The sequence below is a fragment of the Odontomachus brunneus genome, unplaced genomic scaffold (assembly GCF_010583005.1).
Source record: "Odontomachus brunneus isolate Ranch 3 - 2012 unplaced genomic scaffold, Obru_v1 Obru_scaffold_053, whole genome shotgun sequence".
Classification (NCBI taxonomy): Eukaryota; Metazoa; Arthropoda; class Insecta; order Hymenoptera; family Formicidae; genus Odontomachus; species Odontomachus brunneus.
This window is the reverse complement of record NW_022639503.1, coordinates 2,032,687-2,045,173: the sequence shown is the minus strand read 5'-3', so window position 1 is coordinate 2,045,173 and position 12,487 is coordinate 2,032,687. Positions and strand designations below refer to the sequence as shown.

The 12,487-nt window shown below is 41.1% G+C and overlaps 1 protein-coding gene across 13 annotated transcripts in view; it reads left to right on the top strand.

The window, feature by feature from the left end:
* The window catches only part of LOC116845606 (afadin), a 54,086-nt gene that overhangs the window by 23,743 nt on the left and 17,856 nt on the right, over positions 1-12,487 (top strand). For 9 of the 13 annotated variants that reach the window (XR_004378276.1, XM_032818498.1, XM_032818496.1 and 6 more), the window contains 5 exons: positions 285-384; positions 9,675-9,771; positions 10,389-10,683; positions 11,156-11,274; positions 11,707-11,964. Coding sequence is in view for 12 of the 13 variants with exons in the window: in XM_032818498.1 (XP_032674389.1) it covers positions 285-384; positions 9,675-9,771; positions 10,389-10,683; positions 11,156-11,274; positions 11,707-11,964 (869 nt within the window). In the remaining variant the exon portion in view is untranslated. Of the gene's footprint in view, positions 1-284; positions 385-501; positions 509-1,065; positions 4,041-4,483; positions 8,011-9,674; positions 9,772-10,388; positions 10,684-11,155; positions 11,275-11,706; positions 11,965-12,487 lie in introns of those variants that run through there. The other 4 variants (XM_032818504.1, XM_032818503.1, XM_032818502.1 and 1 more) reach the window with 4 other exon arrangements.

The following is a 12,487-nucleotide window of genomic DNA, read 5'->3' as shown; positions in this document are numbered from 1 at the left end:
TTTTTTTTTTTTTTTTTTTTTTTTTCTATGTTGAAAATATAGATATTCTTGTTTAAAGACTTGACTAAAGCAATAAGAATTTTCAGAATTAAGTGAACGTCTAAGCATTGCTACTTTTATCTATAGTATATATATTGTATAGATCTGAGATATCGTGTGAATACTTTGTAAGATATGATAAAGATATGACAGTTTTTAGTTTTTTCTTTTTTCTTTTTTTTTTAAGAATGCAAAATGCTCTTTGTTAACGATATATTGTACTAGTTGTTTTGTTTCTGATCTAGGTTAATAGCGAAAATATGAGTGGCAATGCGCATCAGGAGTACATATTGGACGACGACGAGTGTCCCTTGGCAATATTAATGAATCATCCTTCTACTCGAGGTAAGAATTTTCGACTTTCATATAAACTCTTTAGGTTTACTTACGCACAATCATAACTCTTACGAGCAATTTTCTTTTTGTATTATCGTTCTATCTATCTATCATAGAAAGGAAAGATGTTTAGGTAAGCAAAATTAACTATGATTGTTTTTAGGATTTATCTCTGACGAGTGCGATATTCTCTAAACAATTTATACAATTTTTATCTGTTTATTGTGCCCGTGTGATTGTATGAAGCATGTCTGAAACTTTGCATTTGTATTCTATTAACGAGCTTCTTTGATTTGTGGGATCGATCCTTTTCTTAACAAAAGCATCTTTTAAGCCCAATCATTAGTTAAAGTGCACGAAGAAGAGAATAATCTCGGAAAGAAAAATGACTTAGTACTCGTAGAGTATGATGAGGACTTACGTTATATGAAGGGGACGAAAAGAGGAATGAAAGAGCTCGTCGGAGGAAAGATAAATTCATGGGTGTGCGTGAAAGCACGTTGGTATCAGCTGATAAGGGCGCAAGTTTGACGAAGGGAACGAGAGGGGGGAGAGAGAGAGAGAGAGAGAGAGAGAGAGAGAGAGAGAGAGAGAGAGAAGGAGGGAGGGAGAGAGAGAGGGAGAGGAAGGGAGGGTGGGTCGACGGAGACGAAGTGAGGGTGGTTGAAGAGGGCTGGCGCAGGGAGAACAACCGGTGCCGACATCGGTCCCGTTCTCGCCTCAGTTGACTCGCTATCGTCGGTACCGGCGCCAGTGCGCGGGCGCCATCGTCGCCGCCTTGTCGCTGTCTTTGTCCTCATTCTATCGTCGTCATTCGCGGCGAAATGATCGTCCGTGATTCCGGTAATTGATGCTCTCGAGCCGAAATTCAAGTGACGTGCCGTCGTGCAACGTCATCGATCCCATCAACGGCGAAATGATGATAGTCTCGAAGTATCTCACGTGAAATCGCTGGAGATTCAGAGCTGTGCTGTCTTGTAGACGTACAATTTGATTTCCCCAAATATTCCTTATTCAATGAAATTCGCATATCGAAATCGAGCTTTTCATAGTCAGGCTCTTACCTCGCGTTGCGCGTTCAAGATTGAAGAAGGTCTAACAAGAGTGTCGTTCACCCGCGGTGGTGATCCTTTAACTTTCCTTCGTCTCGACGAAGCAAATAGCTGAGCTATTCGTCACGACAACGTGCATAAATACTACGCGAAACTATTAATAGCCCACGGCGAACCCCGCTGACCTACCGTCGAAGCAGCACAGCAGAAAATTCACAGAGATAAAGGCGGATCCACCCACGCGTCTGCAACACAGTAATCGCACGAGACAATTGCAATCGCGTAAACGCGAGGCGTCATCGAACGGTGATTGGCTCATCAGCGACATATCAAAAGAAGAACACGTAATAACGAGAGCGGATCCACCCACTTGGGCCGCCAAATTGCGTGTCCTCTCGCAAGGAAGTATAACAGCAGCTGTTACGCTTTACACACCTCGCAAACACGACATGAAGCGTTAATAATTGGCATCATCGGACCCGATTGACCCATCGTTGACATATCAAAGGAGGTTAACAACGAAAGTGGATCCACCTACGCATATGATCTCTCTCCCTTCAATTTCATGCTGAGGATCAAACGACTACCAAATAGCATCTAATGCGACATACTGATCGACTCACTGATAAACGTAATCCAACTTTAAATGATCTCACGTCGATTTATCATAAAGACAAGAAGAGAGATTTTTAACAGCAGACACGCGGTGTTGTAATGTCTTTGTAATCTCGTGGAGCAAAGTTACTGTTATAATTGTACGATGAATAGCATATAAGTCATTAATAATCCACGACAAATAGTTGGTTATTGCAGAAATGCGAGCACAAAAAACGAAGCAACGAAGAAACGTGATACTCCGCAATCACAAAATGATGAATGATCGCTGTAGTTGCGTGGAGAAATTGAATCTGATTGTTAATCAATAGTCATCGTGACCCAGATCGTCTCTCCCCAACGAAACACCGCGGAACCCGCAGTATTAACGTAGGCGACACGACACGTCAGCGGGAAAGTTTAATTCACGAAGGTGTGAGAATCGAGCGGTGCATCGCGGAAAATGACGACGATGCGAAAGCTCAAGGATGGATCGGTGCAATCTTGTCTGGATCTTCATGATGATCGATGATGATCGCCGACAATAACGCAATCCACGGCGGCGCTTTCGAAACACGCCTCGGTGTTCCTTCCGCGAGAATGTGCTGCGATGTCGCGGTCGTTTCGTTATCGAGCGTCACTTGTTTGTGACTGAGCGATCTTGACAGTCGCACCCTCGCGCTTATCGATCTTCGCAGCATCGCCGTGCGTATGTGGAAATTTCGAGCGAGAGTCGTCATCCACGAGGACGAGACCTACGAGATTAGCCTGGTTATCGAGCGGCGCGTCTCGACGAAAGAGCGGCTGCTCTATGCGAAGCCACGGCGAAGTGCGCAGGTGTCTGTTTGACCAATAACACGTGACGGCGATCATGACTACGCTTTACATCTGCTTGCAGATGTCAAAGTCGATTCGGTCGACAACGGCCGATGATTCATCATCGGCGATGATACGCGGTGATTTCTATGGGACACCACGACGAGACCGCGCAGCAACGTCCTCGTTACAAGGCCATTAATTATCGTGTAATCCTTGCAGATATATTATCCATGTGAATCTTCACGAACTATTGTCGTGCGTCGATCTTCCTGCTGCGAGTGCGTCGTTGTACGTTAATGTCAAACGTCGCAAGAATGACAAAGATACTGATTCGGAAGTCTCGAATCATCGATCGATGCGGGATCGACGAGGTGTTATCGACTCGCACTGGCACATGAAGATTCCTCGTGAAGTCCTGCAGAAGTTACTCGTACGATCGTTATCAACCTGACCGGTAATTATGACACTACGACTCGCCCGGGAACGCGATCGGCCACGATCGATATCAGAAATGATATATCGTGGGATATCATTGTCAACAGAAGAATACCCGGCAAACGAGGTCTTGGTGTGACTATCAGCGCGATAATAGGACACGTATAGTCCTCGTGCTCAGCGTGACGTGTTTACACGACTATTAACGCCACCGCAGCTCGTGTCTGTGAGCCGCGCACATATCGACATCATCCGCAAGCATATCATCATCGATGCCGATTACCATATCTGTAACGGCAGCATCGGGATTCCGACGGAAACGCGACCGGCCGAGCAGGTTCGTGAAGCTCCTCGATCGCAAATAAAAGACGGACGACGTAAGAAGTGTTAACTCAGCTGACTCTTGTCAAATGTTCGAATGTGGGGGATGTCACTGAGACACAGACGGAGCATCGGCGAGGATGAATTTGCGTCTAACCGCGACTTCCAGCTCGTCCACGTCGTCAGCGCGTGAATTGGTGCCGGAGAGATTTGACCATAAGTCGACGCCCAACGACTTCACAACTAGTTGATAAGATTCGCGTGATCAGCCCGAGGGACCAGCACATTTTCGCCGAGCCGAGACCGAGGGAGAACTCTGACAACGAAAGGGGAGGAAAAAAAAGAGAGCAAGGGGGACCAATATTTAACAGCAGCAATAATCCGACGAAGGGACCACGAAGTTTAGTGAATAGTCGGTCGACATGATGGATTGGGGAATAAGACGTAAGCTCTTTCAAAAGCTGATCAAATCCCGTAGGACGCAAAGTGTAAAAACGATACACAATATAACTGAGGTGATAGACCAATCCCTCTGGAGAAATATTTATACAGTAACCTGTCGGAGAGTTATTCTCTCTCTCCTTTCTTTTTTTGATATTTGAACGTGAATTCATAAAACTCTATAACTTCTTTTTTTTATTCATAATTGAGATTTAAAATTTATAAATTTAATTCTATAATTATAAATTATATATTGCATAATTATATATTACATTATAAATTACGCCTTGATTTATTAATTGATGTAAAATTTGATTTTAATTTTGGCACGACGATCTTATTGTGTTTGATTTTACAATCTCTGATCTTTCGATATTTAACAGAATTTTTAATTGTTTTTTATGTAAAAATACTTGCTTGAATTTTAGATCAATGTCTTGAAAGTGCAAGCCTTGAAAATATTTTTTTTTTATTTGTTATTAAAACATGAATTAAGCTTTAATGACATAATTTGCACAAGAATCTCATAGTTTGATTTCACAATCTTGGCTAGATTTTGATTTAGTAGAATTTTTTATTTTTTGTTTCATATAAGGGTACTTGGTTGATCTTTTTAGATTAATGTCTTGAAAGTATAAGCCTAGAAAAGATAATTGGGACATTATAAATTAAACTTTGATGATGTAATTTTGACGAGAATCTTATAGTTTGATTTCACAGTCTCTGATAGATTTCGACATAATGGAATTCTTTATTTTCTCTAAGAATACTTGCCTGAACTTTAGATCAATGTCTTGAAGGTACAAGTCTTGAAAAAAGAGCAGAAAAACAAAGTATTTTTATGTAAAGGAGGATAGAAAAACTTTTCCGCCTAGATTACGCAAGTTCTTGTTTATAGCTCGCGGTGTTCGAAGGCCGGCGGAAAGGTCGGGTAGAATGAAGAAAGGGCAGAAGAATATTGAAGCACGGTGATCTCCCACGATCTCCCTTGTGCATCGTGCACCTTCTACGCATCGCGCGACGATAAGACGACGCGGCGTGTGCACGCCGGAATTGGGTGCGCGGAAAATCAATAAAACGCCGGAACGGTCTGCGTTGTATGTCGACCTACATTCGAGCACTAGCGTGCCACCTTCGTTTCTCTAAAAATACCGTCGGTAGTTTCTCCTTTCCGCCCGGTAGTAATAGTCGCATGCGTCGATCCCGATTGTTTCGACGTGTTGCTCCGCGACCGAGCGAAATTCCAGCTCCTCGATTGCGAACGAGGCGACTATGACGAATTGCATTTCCGATGGAAGCGGCTCGTTCCCGAGCGAAATTCACGCACTGCGTACGAAGGCCGTAGTCACAACACACATGAATCATTTTAATCGCGAGTCCAAGTTATTTCCATTTCTTAAATATCTCGCATTAACTTGAAAGAATCGTGAAATAGAAATTTCTCATTGGTTTTCTGTCTAAAAGAGAAAGTTATTCCTTTAGTATACATATTGACCGTTATGTAAAAGTTATTTAATATGAAACAGAGTATCATGGCTCTCTTGTTAAAATTTTTGAAATTTTGACTTATCATTCCGGGCAATTGTATTGCTTATAGAAGTTTATACACGCAGAGAGGAAAACTTGAGGAAAGAAAAAATCGGATAAAAAAGATTATTTTTATCCTTTCATCCGTACTTTTTGCCCAAGAAATGGGACATTGGCCGGCTGACCTTCGTTGCACCTGGATCGATTAAAGTTATATAAGAGCAAAAGAAATATGAGTACGTTTCGTATTTTCTTATTTCGCTATCAAACACAGTAACAAGGAATTTAGATTGAACCTTCGCGGACTGATTCTATATCGAGTCGTTTCGACGTTTAGAGCGTTTGTACTTGGAGCTTTTTATCATTTAATACCTTGCGCGTATAAAATGGCACATTTTTCCCGCTCATCTTATTCATCTCTCTCTCTCTCGTCTTTTATCTCGTCTTTTATTCATACTCTGGTGTCTCGCAGACTTTTTTCTCGCTCGAAAACTGAGACTCCTGCACGTGCGCTCCTTCGAGCCGGCCAGAGTCAGCTAATTAAGCGAAACGACACCATTTCCCCACCCCTTTTTTTCACCCGGTCTCTCTCTCTCTCTCTCTCTCTCTCTCTTTCTTTCTTTCTTTCTTTCTTTCTTTCTTTCTCTCTGTTTTGATGAAAAATTGAAACAATCGCGCGAATCCCTCTCGACCTAATGCGACAGACTTAATAAATAATTTCGCGGCGCGAGTAAATGAGGAAACCGCTATAGGCTCGTACGGTGCAGGCGACATTGTTCATCACGCTTGCGCCGGTCTCACGTGTGCGCTCTACCATACTCGTTTCTATGTACACCCCGTGCTGTTGTACTGTCGGAACGAAAGTAACAAGAAGTTACACACCAGTGTTGTTTTAACGGGCGAGCCGTGTAGAGTATCGTCCGGCACGTCATAAACGCGCAACGCGTTACGTTCGCTTTCGCGCGTGTAACGTCTCGCGACACGTGAATAATCACGTTCACGTTTTCGTCGTGTACGCACAAAGTGTCGACGACCGTTTATCAATTAAAATTACTAATTTTCGCTTGAATCGCACGAGTTGTCGTTTAGTAGTGCTTCGCGTCCGCCAAAAGTTGATCGCAGTCTGACGGATGAAGTATCCGTTGAGTCGCGTACATAATTCGTGAACATGAATAATTAATCATTTAACAACGCGCGTGCGTTGAGACTTACTACTTCGTGAAATTAAACCGTCATTTGCCACTTGAATTAGCTAAAGAATAGAGGAAACCAAGCTCCTCGATTTTAAATCATAAACAGAAGAAATAGAGCTAGTGAGTGCAAAAGCACGGTTTTTTAGTATTATTAAATAGTTTAATGGGAAACGTACTTTTGCTCTCATTAGCTCTGTGCCTTTATTTGTTAATTAGTTAACTTATTAGTTTTACTGGACTTCTCTTCTTTATTGTCTACTCGCGCACTGTTATTGCTTTTTTTCAATAAAATGCGAGTTGTGTTAAGTAATTCGATGGAAATAAGCAATATACATACACATAACTAAATTGTCAATGCATACATAAATTTGCGAAGTTTCCAAATCAAGGATTCAGTTTTGCGCGGAAGGATATCAGCGTTTATTTATCGCATGGACGTCGGACCAGTCGAGCGCGTGATATAATCTCTCATGCCGCATTATCGCGTTGACATTTGCTGTGAAAAACTGAAAAAGCTACGCGCAAATTGCAACAGGTGTAATTTAATGACATGCGCCGCGTTTTCTGTCGTCTCTAGAACTCGAGATTTGTTTTCTAACGCCGATATGAAAATAAACTTAATCGATTTATACGTTCGCATACGTACGTCCTGGGAAAATCAGCGTGAAATCTATATTTACTGTCGGTGTCCTCGGGAAAGTATAGTTATGGTCGATCATTTCTATTTATCGTTCTAACGCAACTCCAATTCTGAGCAGCATCAAGATTTATTGTCCTCTCCGAACATCTTATTCCGCGAACGTTCGCGATTTTTGAACTTTTCGCGCGACGAAAATGTTTCGCCAATCGAAATTTCATTCATAAACATTTATTACTGTGATTCGAAGAAACGATAATAAACAGTAGCGACAAAATACGCGGAAATAATTTTGCCGATTGACACGTCTTCGTAGAATGAAGTGCCGTCTTCCTCGAGATGAACGCGATTCATATAAAAATGTAATTGTGCAATTCTGTCACAAACAGGTCGTCGTATATTACGAGGCGTATGTCATTAGTATAAAAGCGTAGAATTGACTCCACGTGTTCCAAATAAGAGCTCTCTCGTAATAAAGGAAATGATATAATTCATAGTTATTGAACGTTGACATTGATACGTTAATGTGTGCGTGAATTGTCGATCTAGAGGTGTTACATGATCGGACTTTGGCCATTTAAACCACGCCGAAGCGGCAAAGTGGAGGTGATGTTGGGTGAGTGCTTTCGAAAAGGTTTTAAATCCTACGCACTTGGTGCACTCGCCGCTAAACTTGATAAGAAAGAAACAGTGAATCATCACGTTGCAAGGAAAAAATAGAGAATAACGGCCGTTGTAAACCAATAAACGCAAACTAAAAATCATTTTTATTAGTATCTCAAACTGAATTTATAGATTAATCAAACCAACGTTTAATAGATTAATTAAACGTACGTTTCGATTCTACAATTGCACCCCTTTACTTAAAATATTTAAGTGAAGATGTGTTTTTGAAATTTCTCTCTCGGATTCTCCTTAAATTCTTAGTCTCGTGAATACACACGCTCTTTTTTGGTAATTGAAATTCGGAAACTGCAATAATGTAGTTTCGTAGTTTCCACTGTTTTTCTATTTGGTTGTCTAGAATTGCAAATACTTCCACAGTGTGAAAGTATAAATATGTAAATGTATAGATGCAAATATTGTGCATATAATGTTAAATATTGTGTATCAGAAGTTTAAAAAAAATGTAAATAAAAATATTTTCTTTGCTTTTGCTATAGTATACTTTTCACACATTGGCATTTGTGCTTTCACTCTGTAAAAGCACTTACCATTCTGTACGACCAAATAGAGAAACAATGTAAACTGCGAAGCCGCATTACGTCGGTATCCAGCATCCTCTTGACAGTCCGTATTAATAGTTGTCATTTATAACTTGTCTCATGTGCGATATTTAAATATTTTTCAATCATAGTTAGATTTAAATTCTTGTAGATATGTATGATATATGTTATATAATCGCGATTCAACTGAAAAACTCATCTAAACTCAAATCTGAATATCTCACTTAGGAGAAGCCTCAATAACGACTAATTATTATTCATACGAGTCCAAGACTCCTAAGTTAGCATTCGGATATTGTATTCAAAACTGGACGACTCCTGGATAATCGGATTTCACGGTCTCCGGATGACGAGTGCGTGAAATTCGAGTTTCCACGGCAGTTCGCCGCTTGAAAGCCGCTCGATTGTATTCGCGGCCGAAAGTACGAAACCGCGACGTCGTTCGCGAAAGCAAGGACGAGGGAAACGCGATGAAAACGCCGGCGACGACGGGTGCAATGACTGTGCGGCGCGCTGACCCGAAGCCGAGAGTCATTCTCCCTTTCCGTCTTCTTCCGTGAGAAGCCCGCGGGCCTCGCAACACACGTGCGTGCTCAGCAGGGAACGCGCGGTAATACTTTAACGCGAGAAAAATGCACGATCACTATCTAGTCCATCATACTAATTCGACGATTTACCGCGAAGCTTCTCATGCGCGATTATTATATGCTGCGCGTCTTTGAATTAACGATGAGCGTTTGCCGTAATGGCTGATGAAGAAGCTCCTTCTTTTATTCCTTCCTTTCTTCCCATCGCTTGCCCCTTTGTACTTTCCAGAAGCGCGCCCGATGAACTTTAATTAATTAATAATTAATTTCGTTATATATATTTCGTTGTATATATTCTTGTTTGTCTTTCGTTTATTCTCGTACTTTGCCGCTCTGTCGCAAGTTGTAATCTCCATTAGTCCATAATAACTTATAATTTATGTAGATGTCAGAACAATGTCGCCCTGTGTATGTGTGTGTGCTTGTTACGCTCAAGTAAAACATCGTGGTATTTATTTTTATTGCAGGTTCCATTATGTTTCACGTGAGGAGGAGGCCCGCGGACTACATGCCGCGGAAACGTAAAAAGAAACCTGCCGGGAAATGGAATGAACTGGATCACAGGTATGCGATTTTAAATATCCTTGTATACTGGAAGCTTCGCGAGTGGCATGACTTCTTCGATGGGTTGTTACTCGAATATGTGTAATTCGTTATTATTTGGCGGAAGAATTCAAAGGGTCGTCACTGGTTTCCTATAGCAATCCTTTAGCTTGTTGGTAATAAATATCTAGACTAAAGTTACTAATTAAAAGTTGCTGTCAAAGAACAGAGCGCATAATTAATCATAAATTATATATATGCTCCAAAAAATAATTTACGAAAAAGCTATGAAAACTATAAGATACGATCTTAGGTGTACTTTTGCTAACGAGACAATTTCATAAAAAGAGGTAATTTTCCATGAAACGTGAAATAGGCGTGACGTCTATTATTAATCCACTTTATATCTACCTTCTGCGACATAACTGACAGTGTACAAAAAAATGTATTATCAGATACACTCGTCGCTCTTATTAAATTTCACATAGATTACAGTTTTTGAATACTGTCCAATACGTAATGGTAATTTTCCATGAAACGTGAAATAGGTGTGATGTCTATTATTAATTCACTTTATATCTACCTTCTGTGACGTTATAGTGTGTTCTGACAGGGTGATTTTTTTTACATTTTTACAGGTATGAGGATGAGAGGCTGCCCTTCCTGCTGGAGCTTAATCCTGACGGCAGCGATATCCCGAACGGTGCCGGGGTGCGACATCGGTTACAGCCGAATGTAACAGAAGTGGGATCGGAACGGCCGATCGGACCGCAAGCGGTGCAAGCGCAAACGCTGACGTTACCGGGGCCAACGGTAATGCCGAGGCATTGCGTGATAGCCTTTACCGAGAACATCGTCACTCTCACGCCATGCTCCAGAGACGCACACACGTACGTCAACAACCAGAGGATACACCAGACCACCATACTGCAGGTGCGTCCCTCGATAACACTGCTTTTTCACGATTTAATCCTTTTTAAGGCTGATAATATCCAATAACATTAAAACTGTGACGCATATTTCTGACCTACGTTTCTGAGATTATTATCTGAAATGGGACATTTTTGCTCTTCTTATTGGAAATTTTATTATTATAATGAATAATATACGTTAATAAATTATAAATTTATAATATACGTTATTTTTGTAATAACTGTATTACAATAGACGTTATTTTTATAATAGATATGCTATAACATCGTTATTTTTATAATAGATATGCTATAACATCGTTATTTTTATCATGCACGATATTTATACAATAAATTATAATGTGTGTGTGTGTGTGTGTGTGTGTTTGTGTGCGCGCGCGCGCGCTGCTATTAATATGATTTTCTAGTAGATGCGGGATATAACATACATAGATACATGCGATAAATATATGAAATGTCGTTTAATTTTACAGAATGGAGCTATTATCAAGTTCGGCAGAATGCACACCTTCCGATTCATCGATCCAGCACCGGAGGAACGCATCAGGCAGAGACACGATTCTAACAAGCAGATCGACTACGCTTACGACCGGTAAGTTCGATACTTCTATTTATAGCCCTCGTCGCTGCAATCAGGTGAGACAGACGTCGTGGATATGTGTTGCTCGTCGTAAGACTTAGCTGTTACTCGTTTCCTTGTTTCATTTCGAATGCACAGTAATCACTCATTCAGCTCGTTATAATTATCAGATACACTCGTCGTTCTTATTAAATCTCACATAGATTACAGTTTTTGAACACTGTCCAATTTAGCTAATAACAAGAAATCAATCTTTTCAACAATTTTCCTTATCTTTGGTTGACTCGTCGATTAACTAAGCATTTCATGCATTTTTATTCGCGTTCGTTCAGCCTCTCCTTTAGTTTATTATCTACCCGTTCCATTTATGTTTATTTTGCCCGGTTTGCTTCATGTTTGCTTTCCTCGTCGCGATGCTCGCGCTTCGCACGCATGTTACGACAGACGCTCGCCGGACGCGACCAGCCAGGACGTCAGCTCGGAGAAGTTCCGACCAGGGTCCGGCACGCCGAACGGCGGCGCTCAGGCCCAAAATCAAGGTCAAGAACGAGCGACCCCATCGAGTCCTTCCAAATCCGCTGCCGCTCGTAGTCCCCGTAGTCCTACACACCCGTCGGAACCCACGCACAATTACGAGACCACGTTTGACTTGGACGGTAACGTGGAGACCGCCAGTCTCAGCAGCAGCAGAGACGGCAACAGGTAGCAAAATATGCTGACGAATTTGCGACGGGTTAACACTCGACTCTAGCCAACAGACCGAAATGCCCGGGCATTTTTAATACATGTGTATTGCTGTGGCCGGATTTATATTGAAAAGCCCGGACCATAATGCAAAGATATCAAATATTTTAGACTTTCGCTGTCTGGGGAAGTGTTCAATCTGGGCTAGTGCCAGATGCCAGTACGTGCCACGACCTTCGTGGATTTCTTTTTAATGTTTCGTAAATATGTCAATTTACTTCTCCAGGGAAAGAAAACTAACAGGAATGATCGTTTCTCTCTCTGATATTCATGAAAGAAATTTATGAAGAACGCGACACCAACTCGAGAAAACCAGATCAAGTATATCTCTTAGAAGTGATTCATATTTATCTTTCTTTTATATGATTTAAAAACAGAATAGTTAATTATTTTCTCATTTTCAAAGTATGATTTTTTTCGAAACTCTGTTCAATCGCTCTTTTTAAGTTTTATATTAATATCTTGCTAACTTAGTCAAGTC